Below are 18,564 nucleotides of genomic sequence, written 5' to 3' on the forward strand. Positions count from 1 at the left end.
TGAAATATTATTTTGATTTTGTATTCTTACGTCTCTATTTTAAAATGTTTATATTGATTCAAATAAAAGTTGAAAGCAATCCAAATTAACATTTAAAAAATATAGTGATTTTAGTAGATAAATAATTAAGCAATTATTTAATGTTAAAATAATACTAATTTTAATTGACTAAAAAATAATAATATAACTAATACTAATTTTAATCTAATTATTACTCAATACCCAAAATTCTTACCTGGACCCGAACCCGAATGAGCTCATATAAATAGCCGCAGCCAATTGAAATTTTAGGGTTTCTTCTGTCGTCTGAAACTTTCTGTGTTCGTTTGCTCTTCGTCTCGCTGATCTTTTACTTATCCTTAACGCCATGACTGCTCAAACTCAGGAAGAGCTTCTCGCCGCTCAGCTCGAGGAGCAAAAGATTAATGTACTCTCTCTCTCTCTCTGGCATGTCTTTGATTGGCTAGAACCGAACTCTGCTCTTTTTTCTTCTTCGCTGTTGATTTTTAAGGAGGAATTCATTTGAGATTGTTTTTTCTTTTTCCTTTCCTGAAGTGTTAGTTTGTAGTGGTTTTATTTTAGTTTTACATTAGCTGCGATTCAATGATGGGTCTTTTCTAGATTTTGAACTCAGTGTGTGACTTGGGCAATTCTTTTTATCGATTGTGAAGTTCTTTTTTTTTTTTTTTTACATTTCCTAATTTCCAATACTTGCAGTAATTGCCTTGGAGGGATTTGATTTTGGTGATGGAGTTAGTCTATTTGCTTGGATTTATGAAGAAAAAATAGGTTTATCAGTTAAGAAACAAAATGAGTGGTCGAGGATTTAACATTATTGCTTTGGAGGATTCTGCAACATTCGGATGTAGTACAAGTTTTCACTGCAATGAAAATAATGCAGTTCTCTCACTTTCTTGCTTCTGTTATACCTAACCCATAAAAATATTTTTTTCCTAAATTTTGTACTGATATTTTTTAAACAATCTTGCAGCTTGATAGGTAGTAGTTGACATTTTAACAAGCTGAATCCATCTTGGTTTTGTTTTTTTGTAGCTTAAGTAGTTGTGTGAATCCACTTCGAATGTATTTGGTTGTAATGTCCACATTTTAGATTCATATGATTGTGTTTATGATGGAAAATACTAAAATAGTATCATCAATTGAGAAACAGAAGAAGCGGTTCGGGGCATTACATTGTAGATTGTGCAATATTTAGATATCGACGTACAATGTTCATTTTCTAAGAATCTAAGATACAAAATGATGAAGCTTGCTCACATTTCTTTTCCTTTTGTACCTATATTTTCAATAAAATTTACCAACTTTATTGTGAACGATCTTGCAGTCTGATGAACCCGTAATTGAGGATGAGGATGATGACGACGACGAGGATGAAGATGATGACAAAGATGATGATGATGTTGAAGGCAAGTGCATATTTGAAAGATCTCTATATTAACTCCAATTTTCCAATTTTTTCCTTTACATTGAGTCTAGTTGTTAAGACTTCTCCATATTCTGTCAAATAACATTTTATCTTCTTATCTTGCTGCCTTCATTCAGTGTCCAATAAATTATAGTTTGCAGTTACTGAAGAATTCTCTGAAAACTTGATCTGGAGAATTTCTCTTTTTTTTGCTAGAGTTGGTGGTCCGTGAATCATATGATTAAGTTTGCTACAATATTTGGGAACTTTTGAATAATTGGAATGGTTGAGATACTAACTTCTTCCAGCAAATTTCCTTTGACGAATCACTGAACTTCTTGTGGCATTGATTTCTCATACTATTTGCTTATCCATTCTCCATATGCAGGAGAAGATATGCAATCATACTTCTCCATTAAATGTGATTGGGATGTGTTGACACTTGACAAAAACACGAATAATCAATTTTATTAAGGGAAAACAGATGGATTGATGTCCATTTAGTATCTAATAATGATGTCTTAAACTTTCTTTCTTGCGCATGCTGTATTTGATTGGAAAATGTTTTGAGTCTGGAATTTTTGGTGGCAGGACATGGAGAGGCCAGTGGCAGGTCGAAGCAAAGCAGAAGCGAAAAAAAGAGTCGCAAAGCAATGCTGAAACTCGGAATGAAGCCAATCCCCGGTGTGAGCCGTGTCACAGTCAAGAAGAGCAAGAATGTTGGTTTCGTCAACCTCCCAGATTGACTTTCTAAATTGATTCATTCCATATACATCTGATAACTGTGGGAATTTTCTCTGCAGATCCTCTTTGTCATCTCGAAACCAGATGTTTTCAAGAGTCCTACTTCCGATACCTACATCATCTTCGGGGAAGCAAAGATCGAAGATTTGAGCTCCCAACTGCAGTCCCAGGCTGCAGAGCAGTTCAAGGCACCGAATTTGAGCAACTTGACATCAAAGCCCGAACCATCAGCGGTGGCTCAAGATGACGAAGAAGTCGACGAGACCGGGGTTGAGCCCAAGGATATCGAACTGGTGATGACTCAAGCTGGGGTATCAAGACCGAGGGCCGTGAAAGCCCTCAAAGCAGCCGATGGCGATATTGTGTCTGCTATAATGGAACTTACAAATTAGTAAGAGTTGCTATCAAGAGGATGTGTTTTTTTATATGGACTGTTGGAATCTTTTTTGCCTAATTTTCACATGTTTTCACCTGCAATTGGGAGTTGAGAGATTTGAATGTTCTGTAAACTTCCGTTATCTATTAGTTTTTATATTTACCCTGCCATGTTTATTAGCTACAATTTGCTATTTCTTTCCTGGGTTTCTCATTATTAACAATATAGATACTATTCGTCCATTTGAATATGAATATAATTCAACGGGCTATAATATTTATTTGAATATAACTCTATTTATCAAGAATCAAGAGTTAATGAGTTTGTACGTTATATTCAAGCATAGCTTTTAAGTTTGAATGCCTATGTTCGGGCATAGCTTATTAAGTTACTGTAGGCATTTTTTTTTGGCTAAAAAGTTGTAGTTTTGAATTTTCTAGTTAACATAGGAGACAATAATGCTATACATAATAGTTATTTATAAAAAATCTAATGCTTCAATTTTGCTTTTTTATGGGTTGTTATGCATCTAAATCATGGTTTTAAATATTCGACATTTCTATCTTACATATCTATGTTTTTATGGGTTCAACGTCGACAGTAAATCGATATTTTTATCGTACAAGAAAATCGAAAAATACAGAAAATATTAACATAATGTCATTAATACATATATAATATTAATAATAATTATTTTTAACTAGTCTAGAAATAGGAAAAAGTTTATTTGTTAATTTAAATATTTTTTAAAATTTTTTAATTTTTGTAATTTTTACAGAAATATCAACTGACATCCACATATCATCGATATTTCCATCGACATCGACATTTAAAACGTTGATCTAAATTCATCAAATATGAGATAAACTAAATTTATAATGAATCGCTTCAATTTTCATTCTCTTTATTGCTTGTTTGCATCTAAAGTTCATCTAGGAAAAGGATCAACTAAATTTATAACAAACCCAAGACTTAAATTTATAATTAAATTTATATCATCCCTTTTATCTTCTTTAATAAGCTTAAACCCTTCTCTAAGAATGAATGATGCTTCATTAGTTGAAAATAAGAATAGAATATATAAATTATTCACAAAAAACATAGCTTTCAAAAAAAATTGAAACATGGTGTCACTTCAATGTCGAAGAAAAGGAAGAAAAGGAAAAAGAAAATGTTAAGGAACGTTTTCAATTTTAGTTTCTATGACTTGTTTTGCATCTTTAGTCCTCAAAATTGGTCTAACAAACCCTTAAATAGAATTATAGTTTAGTCCTCAAAAATAAAAAAATAATAAAAAAATTTGTTTTCTTTTAATATAAAGAAATGATCAAATTTCAAAAATGTTTATTGTTGATGAGGGTTGGCTACTCACTTGAGGTGGACGTCCAATCATCTAATGATAACCAACAAACAAAATCTTGCACTGGTATGATGTTCGACCATGTACAATCTGAAGCTTAAGTTAGAACTTAATCTGAACTGGTGTTGAACAAAGATTTTATAGGGGAGCTTTAGGAAACGTTACCATGTCATGCCAGTGCTTTGTACCTGACATTCAGTAGATTTTACACCGATTACATTCGTGTTTATAGGTCGGTGTCGAACAAGGCTTTTATTAGGCTAGTCGAATGGCTGTGTCTGTCCCACCTCATCCTCAAGCATGCCCAAATTGAGACCCAGACACACGTTCTCAAGCGAGTGATCCAAGCGACAGACTTTGATTTCGCCCTAACGGTTATAAAAAGTATATAAAATGAAGTAAACTAAGCTTAAAAAAAAAAAGAAGGCATGAGTAGCGTTCACAAGTTTAAATGGGCTTAAAATGCTTAAGTTCCATTTCTTTTAAATATTATTCTAAGAAAATAAACAAAAATATTCATATTAATGTCTAAAATTAAGTAAATGCTAGTTGAACTAAGCAATGAAAGGTCACATATGGGAGAGCTGCCAAACTGTTTGATGTGACCAAGGATTCATACATACATTTCAAGGAAATAAACATCCAACAAAAATACTAAAATGAGTAAATAAATTACCATTTTAGTCCTTATAATTTTTAATTTAATTTTTATGGTTTTAAATCTTTTATTATTTTCTTCCTAATTTGATTAAAATCTCACAAAACATCCCAATAATTACAAGAGTCTTTAACTGTTTTGTATACGTCACTAATTTTTAGATGTGACAAAGGGAGGTGGTGAATTGAGAGTAAGAACGATAATTTAACATAAATTATCACTAGAAAAAGATATCGATGATATTAATTTGTGATTTTGGTCCCTTAAATTTACCCCTATTATTGATTTGGTCGGTAAAGTTTAAATTTTTCTAATTTAGTCTCTCAACTTTTTATAAATTTCAAATTCAGTGAGGATTACTTAAATCATTAATGAAAACAAGAAATGACCTCTTTTTTTTTTTTTACCTTCTTTGTTATGGCCTATGATTCTAAATGTTAAAAATTTTATTGCAAAATAATTCTTTTCATACTCAAACTTTGTTAGTTTATCTTTTAACTATGAAATATGTTTTAAATATTTTTTCAATTTCCATGCGAATGATATATCAAGTATACATGTCAATTTGACTAGAACAAATGACGTAATTTCTTTTAATTAATTTCTTCCATATTTCATTAATAAGGATCTAATTACGAGTAAAAATAAAATTAAAATTGGAGCTTGATTACTAATGAAGTTACAACTTTCTAGAGTAAAGTGATAATTTTACATCATTTAAATATTAAAAACAGACATTTTTTACTTTTTAGCTTTAGTTTATTTGATCTCCATACTTTCAAATTGTCCATCTTAATAGTTACGCTTTTAACTTTGTTACATTTTGATCGTTGTTTGAAAAATTTTGACACAAATTCTATACACAGCGAAAATCATTTAGTACAAATTTATAACAACATTTCAAAAAATGTATTGATTGAAATGCCATATTGTAATTGTGATTGAAAAAATGAGATAAAAAGGAATAAATCGAATGGACCAAAATGATCGCCCTTTTAAAACTACATATGGACCAATATGAACACTTAAAAAATATAGAGACTAAAATCAACGTGAGTCACAAGTATATAGATCAAAATAGACCTTTCGAAATTAAACCAAAATCGAAAGCAGAGAGATCAAAATAATATTTAATCGCATGGTTTTTCAAATATAGAAAGAAAAGGAGAAAACAATGGAGAATGGTACATGGTCCACTATTCCCTTGGCACAAACATGATAGAGATGGCATAAAAGACGAGAGAAGAGATGAAATTATTAGAGGCCATATGCTTTGAATCCCTTGAATTATTACAACCCCATATCTTCTCTTCACCTCTAATTTGGATTCTTTATAATGCCATTTTCTCATATTATTTCTCAATTTCATATTTCAAACTCAAAAAACAAATTACGAGGACCTATTTGGTATCATTTTTTAGGACAATCAAGGAAGATTGAGAAAATTCAGACTCATGGTCAAATAAGTGTCAAATACTGCTGTTCATTTTTTGGCATTTGCTATAAAAATTGAAACTAGGGTGAAAGAAATCTATATCGTTTGAATACTATTTTAATCTCTATACTAACTTTGGTTTGTTTTAGTCTCAGTAGTTTAAAAATATTTTTTTAGTTATTGTACTTTCAACTTTTGTTTATTTTAGTCTATATACTTTTAAACGCCTGTTTTGGTTCTTCTACTTTTCAAGAGTGACAGTTTAGATCCCTGTTTGCAAAATTTTAACACAAATTTTATACATAGCGAAAACCCTTTAGTATACATTTCAAAAAATTTATTAAGTATAGTGTACTGTTGAAAATGTGATACGAGATGTTTTGGAAGTAAAGAGGCAAAATAAACCAAAATGAAAGTATAGTGACCAAAAATAATATTTAAACGCAAATCTGAGCCTAACTCAACTAATTAAGACATCTATCTTCAATCAAACAAGTTGTAAATTCGAATACCCATCCTCACATGTTGAATTAAAAAAATAATAATAACCTTTTTTTAAAGAAAGTTAAATTACAAGTTTAGCTATTTGCATTTTCTAAAATTTTGTGTCAGAAACCTAGAGCTCTAAAAATGTCTAATAAGTTGTGTCTAATAGGACCTTTTAGACATTTTATAAAATTCACATATCTATTAAACACAAATTTAAAAGGCTAGTGTATTGTTAGACATAAAATTAAATTTTGTGTTTAATAGGTATGTAAAAGTTTTTAAAAAATGTCGAGTATTTTATTGACTTATTAAACACAAAATTAAAAATTTTAGATACTTTTTAAAATTTAAATACCTATTAAACACAGCCTCGAAAATTCAGAGTTCATACCTTAAAAATACAAAGGAAGAAAAATCCAAATTTCTGAAAAAAAAAATGTAAAACCATTAGAAAGTTTAATCTCTCTAATAGCAAAATTCTTCTTCTATGACAACTCACTCTATAGTATAAAAGAATTTAAAATACCATAAAAACTAAATTGGAAAAAATTTAGGAACTAAAGTAAACAAACAATTAAAAAATAATAACTTTAAATAATAAAAATAAAAAAATAGAAATAAAAAGTCACATCCATCCCTTGTCTGAACTCGTAGCCCAAGTTTGGGTTAACCCATCTCCTCTCTCTCTCTCTTCTCTGTTTTTGCAGTGCGAGAAATTGGGCGGATCCACTTTTCTCTTAAAGCTTAGGTAATTTCTGAAACTTATTTTCTAGGGTTCCCTTTTTCCTTCCTTTCTGCAATTCAATTCCCCAGTTTTAGCACTCAATACAGTCTTGCCTCTGCTTCATACGGTTTCCCTTTCTGAATTTTTGATTTAGACCCCTTTTTCTTCCTCTTTTTTCCCTTTTAAGTTGTGGGGTTTTACTTTTAGTTGTTTTTAGTCTTGGTAGTGTGGAGGTTTTGGGGAATTTGAGAGGAATTGGAGGTTTTTGGATCTTTTTTTGGGTCAGTTGATTTCTGTGGCTTATTTGGAATGAAAATGTTAAGTTGGGTTGTGACAGTTGTTGGTGGAAGTGTGGAATTTAGTTTCCACTTTAGTTTTTTTTTTCACTTTCTTTTTTTGGTTGAAAATTTTCATTTCTTGCTGTGAACTTGGTTCAATAAGTCTTTCAATTTTGTTATATTTAACTATAAGCTTCGGTGAAATTAATACCTTGAACGTGAATGAAAATATTAAGTTGATTTCTGTTACCTATTTGGAATGGAAATATTAAGTTAAGTTATGACTTTTGCAGCGGGAACTCTTTAAGTACTGTTATTGTTTCGTTCCTTTGCCTCGATGGTTTGCTTGATCTCCTGATTCTGTAATAAGATCTAAAACTCGAGATTGAAGTATTCATAGAAATGCATGACTTATCGTCCTATATATGTGTTAGTATATTTGTTGTCTTGTGTCATTGAACTTTGTTGAGAAGGTTTTTCATGTCCCAGTTCTATTGCTGCTATCTTTCTGTGGGGTGGATAAAACTTAAGGTCCCGTTTGATAATAATTTGATTTCGTTTCTAATTTCTGTTTTTAAAAATCACGCCTACTTCCTCTCAATTTCTTTGGTATGTTTCCCACCATTCTAACAAACACGTCTGAAATCTTTTTAATGCTTTTTCGTGTGGTATCTACTCAGTGAAGTTGATTTAGTCTTTGTATAAATTTCAAAAGTTAGACATTGGGCTGAGATAACATTTGGTGGTTGTGGAGTTACAGGGATAAGTTTGGGGTTGCTTCCACTTTTATATTTTAATAGAGAGCAGGAGAAGAGAGGATGTCGAGTGGGCGGAACACACATTGGTGTTATAGATGCAGAAGGTCGGTACATCTTCGTGGTCGAGATGCAGTTTGCCCCAACTGTAATGGAGGATTTATCCAAGAACTTGATGATATGGTGCCTAGCAACCCATTTGATTTCTTTGGACTGGATCATGATGAAGATCGCGGTCAAGGGCTGGGAGCATTCTCCGCTTTTATGAGACAACGGTTAGCAGAAAGAAACGACATGAGGGGAAGATCGGAGTCAGTTTTTGAGCGTAGCCCGGGATTCGGTCCTCTGCTAATATTTGGTGGTCAAATTCCATTGAGAAACAGCAGGTTAGAAGCCCTCTTTAGTGGGGCTCCTGGCATTGGTATTACACGGGGCGATAGCGGCGACTACTTCATAGGCCCTGGACTGGAGGAGCTATTCGAACAGCTCTCAGTAAATGGTAATCGTGGCCCTCCACCAGCATCTAGATCATCAATTGACGCAATGCCAACAGTTAAGATTACGCAACGACATCTTCGGTCAGACTCGCATTGTCCAGTTTGCAAAGACAAATTCGAACTCGGGTCTGAAGCTAGGCAGATGCCGTGTAATCACATGTACCACTCAGATTGTATCATTCCATGGTTGGTTCAGCACAACTCTTGCCCTGTTTGCCGCCAGGAACTGCCACCGCAGGGAATAGGTGGCGGAGGCGGGGGTGCGGGAGGGGGCCATAGCACCAACGGTCAAAACCGAAGTAGCAGCAGCTACAACAACAACAGCAATGGCTCCAGGGTTAATCCAGGAAGACGGAATCCATTTTCTTATCTGTGGCCATTTCGGTCATCTAACTCTAGGTCCAACCATAGCGGAGGCGGAGGCGGAGCCGGGAGCAGCGAACCGATGAACCACCAGATGGAGTATCCGGGATGGCAATTTACTAATTCACCATGAATCCAAGTTTGGAGATTGCTTGTAGTAAAAAAAATGGTTCAAGATTGTCTCTAAGACCTTGAAGAAGGTACACAGGCTGTTGTATATTTTTTTTGTGGAAATTTTTACCATGTAAATGACCTTATTGTAGCTGCTTATTGCTTCTGCTGTTGTTTCCTTCGTTTTCCAAGTTCAAGAAAAGATGACACATCAATTAGTGTAAAATGGGGAAAATATTTTACTGCCTCTTGTTGGAGTGCTTCGTTTTTTTGTTTGGTGGTATTGATTCGTGTCGAAACTTGGCCTCCAGACTGGTTTGGTTTGGTTCGATTCGATTTTGAAATGTATGGTTTATTATTAAAAAAAAGTGTAAGTATTATTTTCATTTTTGTATTTTGATTCAAAATTTAAAAAGGGGATCAATTGAAACCTCTTTAATATAAATTTATAACTACATTTTAAAAAATTGAATGAACTGAGTGACCCAATTTTTTAAGATTCTAATAATTTACTTCTAATGTACTGAAAATTCAAAATTCTCATTGAAGTCATTTTAAAGGGAAAAAAACCAGCACTAAAATTGGTAAATAAAAAGCGTTGGTAAATAAAAAGCGTGACAACATGTGTCTCTAAATGAATATATTCATTTTTGACATATTTAGATAAATGAACATGCAATTCAGATATGTCATCAATTTTTTTTTATTTATTATTTTTCGTTGATGTACGGGTTAGATATTGCTAGTAGGCAAGTTGAATTTATGTGTAAAGTAGTATCAGAAAGGTATGTTCACACATTCAAATAAGTTAATAAAAAAAACGATTTAATGACCCACAAAATTTTTTAACTGAGTATTTTATGGTAAAAATTAATTGAGAATTTTTAATACATGTTGGTGTCGAAATTCGATTAGCTGATGCGGTCGATTGACAATGTGTAGTAGTCTGTTTACTCGATTTCAAGGAGTTAAGAGGAGAGTAAGAGTACAATTTAAGATATTGTGTAGTTTTGAGAATGATTTGAATCCTCATTTTATAGAGGAGCGATTTGGGGGACGTACTTAAGGAAATCCAGACCATACTATTGGGTGGAGAGTTGTTAGTTAACTTTTAAGGAGTCTTCTACAAGCGAGATCGTACTCTTGTCGAATGTTAATAGATATCTCGCCCAATTCTACTTGAAAAAGTAGTCGAGCTGGATTGCCTCTCTTTGGGACATGTGGGGGCTTAGCCCACAACCCTTGTGGCGCTCGGAGATTTGCCCACGTGTGTTGTCGAAATTGAGCACGTAACCATGTATATTAAAGGTAAATGTGAGAAGTTTGAAAGAATAAGGGTCCACTATTTTATCTATTTTACTAATAAAATGATTCGAAGTAAAGATACTGAAATTACATAGCTGATCAAAGAGAAGTATTCCATTTATCTATTATTTGTTAGATTCAAATCTTATTTTGATCCTTAAAATAGATAATTTTCAATATTATTCTTATTGCTATTTTGTGGTTGATTGTTTGAAAACGGATAATATAACTTCAAATATGTGTACTATTGTATAAATATAAATTTAGTTTAATGGTAATTGACATTTTAAGAAATATTAAAAATAGGTTTAAAATTTAAGTTAAAATGTTAGTTTAGTCCCTATACTCTTGACTTTGATTCATTTTAGTTATTATATTTTGAAGTTGTTTATTTTGGTCTTGTACTTTCTCATTTGGTTCATTTTAGTCTTTAACTTTGAAAATGTTCATTTTGGTCATTGTACTTTTAAAAAGTGACCATTTTGGTCATTTCATTTTATTTTAAATCTTATTTTTTCTATCACAACTTCAACACCACCACATGATAATCAATATATTTTACGTAAAAGTATAGAGACTAAAATAGTATTTTAACATAAAATTTATTATACAGAATTGAAAGTTGAGAAATCTACTAGAAATTTATTAGACATAATTCTGGAAGTTTCCAGACTGAATTTGTAATTTATTCATACTTAATATAATTAATTTATTTTCTGAAAATTTTTGTTTTTGTTTGTTTGTACTCACTTCTCTGCTACTATCCATCCGGCCGGCTTCTCTTCTGCTGTGGACTCCGCCTCGTCCCCCTCCCCAAACCGTCTGCCGGCGATTCACCAACTCACTGAGTCATGGGCGGCGATCTACGGTTCGAGATCTCACAAAATGCCTACATAAAGCTGGTTCTTCATGCCCTAAAGCACCGGACCTCCGCCGTCAACGGAGTTCTCCTTGGTCGCATCTCCGGCCCTAATGATGTCGTCGAAATTGCTGATTCCGTCCCTCTATTCCACTCCAACATTGGCCTCCTCCCTCAGCTCGAGATTTCTCTCCTTCTGGTACTCGTTTTGAATGATTTTGCAGCGGAATTTTATGTTTAGGTTTCTGTAAACCGGTTGCTCAAGTGAGAAATTCATTGTATTTGATGCCATATTTGCTGCTTTTTCACTATCGTGTTTGAGATCTGTGATTTATGAGGTCGTGGTATGCTTGATTTGGAATCAGATAGAAGAATATTATGCGGCGGCCAAGGGATTGAACATCGTGGGATATTTTCATGCCAATGAGCGGTTTGATGACTATGAAGTCAGCGGTGTAGCCAAGAATATTGGTGATCATATTTCCAGATTTTTTCCACATGCTGCTCTTCTTTTGGTAAGAGATATCTTATTGTATTTTGACTGTGTTGTTTTATTGTATTTCTTTTGTTTGATTCAAGCTTCTCCGCAGTTAGATCACAGAAAACTTGAAGCTTTGCCAAAGAGAAAGGATAGGAGCCCTGTAATGGAGGTTAGTTTGTTTCTATAGAATTCCTGATCATGATTTTGTAAATTTTATTTGTGTCCTTCATCTGAATTTCGTCAATGAATTTCCACCATCTTTTCCTTTTTTTTTTTTTTTGCTTTTGTTTCAATATCAGTAAAATCAACAATGTTATGTCGCAAAAACGAAATTTTTGAATATTGTTGGTTGATAATGATATGGCTCAATGTTCTCTCAGGCCAACTACTTTGTTCAGTTTTTGACGAACACTGGAACATCGTAAAGTAGCTTTGTTACATCATTGATAATTCATTTATTCATTGGGAGGCATTCTAATAGCTTTCCCAATTGCTGGAGTTGACAAAACATGAAAATGTCATTGAGAATGCGTTATTGCAACTCTATCCGAGTCTCTAGACAATCTCTCAGTTCTCTTCTGATGATCGGGAGTTGAATGTTAGATAGTGTTAGCTACTACTGATGTTATTTGTGATATAGGGAAATGAATGTTGGAGGTTGTTTCCTGACTTTCTGCACTGTTTATCATAAATTCCAGAGCCCTTTTTGGTGTACTTGAACTTTGGTTTGGCTTGCACTTATTCTGCTATAGAATGGATAAAGTATGTGGGGTTTCTTTTGGGGAGATGAGAGTTTGAGAGAGGCATACTGCAATAGAGGGCAATCTCCAATTTTCCTTTAGGTTCAGCTGCTCCAGCTTTTGATGTAGGATTGAGCATAAGATGTTCAACATGGAATTTGAGAATGGATCTAGGAGAAACATCATTAGAATTTTTGTGCCCCTCAGACCACTACAGTTTATGATTAGTTTTCTTTATTGAAGCAATGAATCTTAGGACCTATATTTTAGGAGGAAGCTCTCCGTGATGAGGAGGCAGTGAAGAGGATTTCTTCATCTCATGCTTTTTTGGGGCTTTTGATCCTCAAACCAATTATCAGAAAGTGGTTGCTTAAAGATATATGGGTTTTCTCTTGTAAATCTTGTTATGAGTTTTTGAGGCTAGATCCAAGTGTTGCACCGAATAAGGTGGACTTGATTTGAAAGTTTGAGATCTCGAAGAAGTTCATTGTGCAAATACCGATTGTTACATTGCAGTAAGGGAAGCCAATACATATCCATTCCATCTATATTGTGAAGCAGTTAGGGAAGACATGGATGTTCTAATTTTATTCATTTTCCTTTGCAAGACGTATTTAGGAGAAGTTATGGAGGAGTTTGATATGTCCATCAGTTTTTTCTCTCCCTCCGTACATGTTTAATTTTTTAGGTCAGAGTTAATTGGAGGAGGTAACAATTATATGGTGCTTTCAAAGAGAACCCAAGATTCTTCAAAGAGAATTAATCCCATCTCGAGGATTTTTGGGACTATCAAACTCTTTGTTTCGATTTGGTGATCTCTTTCTAAACTCTTTTGTAATTATGAACTTGTACATATCTTGACTAATTGAGCCTCTTTTTTGTACTCATTTCCCCTCTTTTTTGTATGCTTTTTGTTTCATAAATATAGTCCTCAATTTCTTATAAAAAAAGGAAATTATTAAGAAAAAACAATTATATGTTGCCTTACCAGTCAAAAGTATAAATTTTTAGTTTAACTCCAAACATTGTACTTAACCATGATCGTGGTTTGGTCGAGTAGTCATTAAGGACCAATGTAAATAGTAAAAAGCTTAATAGAGGAAATGAGTTCCTACGAGTTATTTGACAACCAAATGTAGTAGGGTAGGCAGTTGTCTTGTGACAATAGTCGAGGTACACGCAAGCTGATATAAGGAAAGAAAAAAACTCCAAACCATTATAAAGTAGATGCTAGGTGTTGTTGACAGTGAGAATATACTTACTCTTGGATTTTGAATGTTTTGCTTGCTAACATTTTTCCATTTGCTTTTCTATCACCCAAGCATCACTATTTACGCTATCTAATATTAGACTTGAGGTCTAAAATTGCTAAGTTTTGTTGTATGACGCTTCTTCAGGATTTAGATATTATAAAGATGTGATTGCATTTTTACAAATGATTGTAATTTCTGATGAACAATATCTCATTATCTTAGCTGTTTTACGCTGCCACTCTATGCCAATTTCCACGTGACTTGCAGTCATGTAATTTAGGAATCCTTTTAAACCGTAGGCCTATTCTATATTGCTAGTTTCACCCTGAAACATAGTAGACCTAAGCACGAGGAAACGGTTGCATAATGCTCGTCTTATTCCGTTTTGTTCGTTTTCTCACCAACCAGCTATACACGAGGGAAACTGCCAAGAATTGGAAGCTGGTTGGATCGGATGGAAGCAGCCAGCTAACGATCAAGGAACCGTCAGCAAATGTGGTTCTCTTGGATTTCATATCGTCCGAAAAATGGCAAGCTGTGATGGACTTTGACGATCACCTCGACGACATTAGCAAGTACAACGCTCAATATCACCTATCTTCTTTTAGCAATTTGCACCAATCTTGATCGAGTAAAAAGTTAACCTTTCTCTTTTACATTTTGAAAATTTGCAGGGATTGGTTGAACCCGGAACTCTTCAAGTAAATCTTTTGCCAGAATTGTAAGGCTTGATTGCTCTTAGAAGGATTAGTTGGATACTAGGCCTTGTGCTTTTTATGGTTTGAGAATATTGTTAGATCTACTGTTAATTTATTAATCGTCGAATTTTATTTTGTTAGACCTCGATTACTCGCCTTTGATTCGAGATACCGAGTAGAAGTTTGTGGCTTTGGAATTGAAAAGTGAAGCCTTAATTTTCATTGTTTTAATTCAGGGGTGGATATTTAAGGAGTTGTTTGAATGTGTACATTAGCATGATTTGAAATTCTTTAGTTGAGAAGTCGCTTTGTTTGAGAACGATTTCGTTTTTTTTTTTTTTATAATAATTGTACTTGGTTCTCGTATTATCTATTAGCATTGAGATTAATGAATTAAAGGACGTAAACTGTGTTTTAGCTAAAATTAAAATATAAATGTGCGTTTAACTGCAATTTTTGAAAAAGGTAGTTGAAACTAATCCAAATGGAAGTATAAAAATGAAAGATATAATTTGATGGTTTAAATAAATAATTTTTTTTTTTTGGAGAATGTTATTCCTTTTAAAATCTTATGAAATACATGTTCGTTCTCTCTTATTCCTGATATTGTACTAACTTTTAGTTAGATTCTCTTCTAATATAATTTTAACAACAATATTAGGCAATATTATATATTTTTTTAGTACAATATATGGTGGTGGGAATTTGAATTCACGTCATCCCGTGAACTAAAAGTGATGTGATTAATCACTTTCATGAACGGTTGATTGAGAATATTTGAATAATATGATTGTAAAGATATTGTTTTATTTAAATCAAATATTCTGGTCTATGGGAAAATGAAAATGAAAATAAAAAGAAAGGAAGAAATTCACTTTTTACTCCCAGTGAAATCAATACCTTCAATTAATCAATTTACTATATATCTTTTCTGATTAAATTACCCAAAAAAAAGTCCTTTCAATACTGCCTCAACCTTCTATAAGGTTTAAAAAAAAAAGTTTTTGAACAAATATTATAAAAAGTTGACATGACAATTGACGTGAAAATTTCTTGGATTAAACTTGAAAAGAGAAAAAAATTAGTAAACAATGAAGAAATAAACTCTCGTGACAACGGAGGAGGAAGACAACTTCTATGGCAAAATTGAGACGTTTCAGATTTTGTCATATTAATTTTTTATTAAAAAACCTATGTTTGGTCGAAGTATATTTTTGAAAGCTATGAAAAGTTAATAGTATCTTTGAAATAATAGCAATATTTTTTAAACAAAGGGGTAAAGTTTAACGGTATTTTTTTTGCAATTTAGCATTTTTTCTCTAAAAATTATCTCTGAATATTAACCGTGCTTGAATATCTTACTGGCTTTTGTAGTTGCTTGACTTTGTGGTTAGTATTTTCATAGTTTAAGTAAAAGTTTTATTCATTTATATGGTTTATTTATTTGTCATTTGTAATTTTTTTGTAATTAAAGTATTAATTATATTCTCATTCGAGTATTATTTTTTTTATCAGTTCCTTCTCTTGATACCAGAAATTTAAATTCAATCCTATATTTGTTGTATTAAAAAATTGAAGAAAAAAAGTTATATTACTTATTCAAACGGACAAAATTAAAATGTTAAATTTACATGTAAAATTAAAAAGTTACTTTTTATCAAAAAAAAAAAAAAAGAAAAAGAAAATTGATATATAGAGCTTATCCAAAGGAAATGAGGGGCTCACTGACCAGAGAAACACCCATGGCTTTTCTTCTCTGCTCCAATCCTCTCTCCACCTCTCTCTATTCCTCTCCATTTTCGCCGTCGCCGTCGCCGTCGCCGTCATGCTTTCCGACGACTTCCGCCGCCCCGAGTAAGCCTCCTCTTCCTCTTCCCCTCCCGGATTCTACTTTCCATCTTCTTGTTCAATGGGATCCAACGAATGTTTTTTCTAATTCTGTATCTTCATTTCTCTTTGTGCTGCGTATTAATGCCAATGGAGAGTTTTCCCTTTTCACGAACTCGAGGGATTCTTTAAATGTGCTTGAAAGTATTTCCTTCGCAGTCATTTGTTTGTGGGGCATTTTGTCAAACAGTTGGTATCTGTGTATATATAGACTCTCAATTTAACATTTCTCAGTTGCTGTGCTCTGGATTTCGCTTGCTTGAATGTTTTTTTGTACTTTTTTTTCCATAATCGTCTTGTGTTGTAAATTCCGAGTTGCTAATTTCTTGTTCATCATTCTCAATTTGATCTATGGATTACAGTTCCACAAGTGTCATGAAATACAGTTGAAAACTGAAGGGGCTAGGCTTGAGTACATTTATTTTTTCTACATCTTCATAACATTTCCCCTAAGCTCAAATGTTAATTTGATTCATATTGCAAGTAAAGTGGTTTAAGTTGATAAGTTGGAGAATATTTAATCTTTTATGCATATGATTGATAGGCTTTTAGTTTTAGTGATTCTCTCATTCCTTTTAATGTAGCTCACGCTCACGCTCAATCTCAATATTCTTTTTTTTGGTTTTCAATTTCAGGTTCTATTTTGCTTATGAGGCCTGTTGGTTTTCAGCCAAAAATTTTTAATGGAGTTCGACTTCGAAATGTCTCTTTTGTTGAAAATACGGCGTCATTGATTGTCAAAGCTACGTCTGAGATTGATGGTACGGGAGAGACTGACAGTAATGAACCGCAGCCCCCTGCAGAAGCTAAAAAAGAGGATGTTCCAGTTGACAAACTTCCCTTAGAATCAAAGCTCCAGGAGAGACTGGAGCAGAAGACGAGGATGAAATTAGCAAAAAAGATTAGGCTGCGGAGGAAGCGGCTTGTTCGGAAGCGCCATTTGAGGAAGAAGGGACGATGGCCTCCTTCAAAGATGAAGAAGTTGAAGAATGTTTGATGATCTTTAGCTTCAGTTCTTGCAGGTTTAGAGGTGACCCATCTTCTCCTTATTGCTTCCAATTTATTCTGTCTAATTTCTTTATACTTCCATGAAAATTTACTTGCTTCTTTATATATCTGAAAGAATTCAGTGACTTATGAAATGTGCAATCTGTGCGTGGATTTGAATGATAAGCTGTACAGTTCAACAAACTGAATACTTGATTCAGATCTTTATCAGTTGATCCACTGATCTCTTGAAAGTTGAAACATTCATCTCTCATCATACATTGCTCGCTTAAAAAACCCTGCTCAGACGAAAATTCTTAGGAGATTAGACCAGTGGAAATTGGGTCACAAGAGAATTTTTTTTCCTTTTAATAGGATTAAAATATGTATTCTTGTCTCTCATTTCTATTTTGAATAAGCTGGAGGGCCACATCCAGATCAATGTCCCACAGAGGGACGAGTTTGAGCTTGATGTGTCTGTCTCGATGTGTGATCGACTGGTCGAACAGAAATGAAAGTTGGGAGTAGTAAAACAAAGAGTTGTTATGGCTTTTGATGCAGAAGAAGATTTTGAAAGTTGGGAGTAGTAAAACAAAGAGTTGTTATGGCTTTTGATGCAGAAGAAGATTTTGAAAGTTGGGAGTAGTAAACAAAGAGTTGCTCTGGCTTTTGATGCAGAAAAAGATTTTGTTTTGTTCCTTTTAATAGGATTAAAAGATTGTCTCTAATATTTTGTAAAATAAGCTGAGGGGGCACAAGATCAATGCCCGCCGAGGGATGTGTTTGAGCCCGATGTGTGACCGACTAGTCGAATAGAGATGAAAGCTGGGAGTAATCAAAGAGTTGTTTTGGCGTTTGATGCAGATGGACTAGTGAGTGTATTTTGTTTTCTGCATTCTTGATTCTCCATAGGGAAGGAAGTATATGCTTTTACATGCTTTGTAGCAAATTAGAATGCCATATGCATAAAAGCCAACGCAATAACGAGTTTAACAGTCTTAAGTGGTTTCAATGAGACGACACACCAAAAGCCTCGTATGCAGAGTAGAAGTATGTGTATTTTCAACCAGAGTCTCATTGTTGCTACTGAAATTATAATTGCTAGCAACAATAGGCATTGCCTTGTTAGCCCAAGAAT

The 18,564-nt window shown here is 33.3% G+C and overlaps 4 protein-coding genes across 6 annotated transcripts; all 4 read left to right on the top strand.

Moving 5' to 3' along the window:
- Positions 1-267: 267 nt before the first annotated feature.
- LOC111021750 (nascent polypeptide-associated complex subunit alpha-like protein 1) lies at positions 268-2,788 on the top strand. Its single transcript, XM_022298787.2, has 4 exons — positions 268-427; positions 1,346-1,427; positions 2,018-2,145; positions 2,230-2,788. Exons 1-4 carry the CDS (start codon positions 368-370, stop codon positions 2,560-2,562), a joined length of 603 nt encoding a protein of 200 aa, XP_022154479.1. The 5' UTR covers positions 268-367; the 3' UTR covers positions 2,563-2,788.
- A 4,332-nt stretch (positions 2,789-7,120) lies between these two features.
- On the top strand, positions 7,121-9,463 carry LOC111021749 (putative E3 ubiquitin-protein ligase RHC1A). Its single transcript, XM_022298786.2, has 2 exons — positions 7,121-7,236; positions 8,251-9,463. The coding sequence occupies exon 2, from the start codon at positions 8,309-8,311 to the stop codon at positions 9,236-9,238; it is 930 nt and encodes a 309-aa protein (XP_022154478.1). The 5' UTR covers positions 7,121-7,236; positions 8,251-8,308; the 3' UTR covers positions 9,239-9,463.
- Positions 9,464-11,249: 1,786 nt separating this feature from the next.
- EMB2731 (ER membrane protein complex subunit 8/9 homolog) lies at positions 11,250-14,871 on the top strand. Its single transcript, XM_022298785.2, has 5 exons — positions 11,250-11,579; positions 11,746-11,895; positions 11,971-12,030; positions 14,263-14,429; positions 14,529-14,871. The coding sequence occupies exons 1-5, from the start codon at positions 11,373-11,375 to the stop codon at positions 14,557-14,559; spliced, it is 615 nt and encodes a 204-aa protein (XP_022154477.1). The 5' UTR covers positions 11,250-11,372; the 3' UTR covers positions 14,560-14,871.
- Positions 14,872-16,249: 1,378 nt separating this feature from the next.
- On the top strand, positions 16,250-18,361 carry PSRP5 (plastid-specific 50S ribosomal protein 5). Of its 3 annotated transcripts, none has more exons than XM_088125716.1 (3): positions 16,250-16,406; positions 17,075-17,469; positions 17,988-18,361. In XM_088125716.1, the coding sequence occupies exons 1-2, from the start codon at positions 16,265-16,267 to the stop codon at positions 17,434-17,436; spliced, it is 504 nt and encodes a 167-aa protein (XP_087981842.1). In that variant the 5' UTR covers positions 16,250-16,264; the 3' UTR covers positions 17,437-17,469; positions 17,988-18,361. The 3 variants fall into 3 exon arrangements, with proteins under 3 accessions (XP_087981842.1, XP_087981821.1, XP_022154476.2); XM_088125695.1 differs by lacking the exon at positions 17,988-18,361 and adding an exon at positions 17,846-17,981; XM_022298784.2 differs by lacking the exon at positions 17,988-18,361 and having other exon boundaries at positions 17,075-17,687.
- The last annotated feature ends 203 nt before the right edge of the window (positions 18,362-18,564 follow it).

This window comes from Momordica charantia, assembly GCF_013281855.1.
Source record: "Momordica charantia cultivar OHB3-1 chromosome 1 unlocalized genomic scaffold, Mcharantia_2.0 BLBB01000001.1, whole genome shotgun sequence".
NCBI classification, from domain to species: domain Eukaryota; kingdom Viridiplantae; phylum Streptophyta; class Magnoliopsida; order Cucurbitales; family Cucurbitaceae; genus Momordica; species Momordica charantia.

Bases quoted from the DNA above. Each gene is read 5' to 3' on its own strand.
- LOC111021749 (XM_022298786.2), top strand. From the start codon at position 8,309: ATGTCGAGTGGGCGGAACACACATTGGTGTTATAGATGCAGAAGGTCG.
- LOC111021750 (XM_022298787.2), top strand. From the start codon at position 368: ATGACTGCTCAAACTCAGGAAGAGCTTCTCGCCGCTCAGCTCGAGGAG. The intron at 1,428-2,017 runs GCAAGTGCATAT...TTTTGGTGGCAG, and splicing joins AGATGATGATGATGTTGAAG to GACATGGAGAGGCCAGTGGC. The intron at 2,146-2,229 runs GTTGGTTTCGTC...TTTTCTCTGCAG, and splicing joins CAGTCAAGAAGAGCAAGAAT to ATCCTCTTTGTCATCTCGAA.
- EMB2731 (XM_022298785.2), top strand. From the start codon at position 11,373: ATGGGCGGCGATCTACGGTTCGAGATCTCACAAAATGCCTACATAAAG. The intron at 11,896-11,970 runs GTAAGAGATATC...GCTTCTCCGCAG, and splicing joins CACATGCTGCTCTTCTTTTG to TTAGATCACAGAAAACTTGA. The intron at 14,430-14,528 runs GTACAACGCTCA...GAAAATTTGCAG, and splicing joins CACCTCGACGACATTAGCAA to GGATTGGTTGAACCCGGAAC.
- PSRP5 (XM_088125716.1), top strand. From the start codon at position 16,265: ATGAGGGGCTCACTGACCAGAGAAACACCCATGGCTTTTCTTCTCTGC. The intron at 16,407-17,074 runs GTAAGCCTCCTC...TTTCAATTTCAG, and splicing joins GACGACTTCCGCCGCCCCGA to GTTCTATTTTGCTTATGAGG.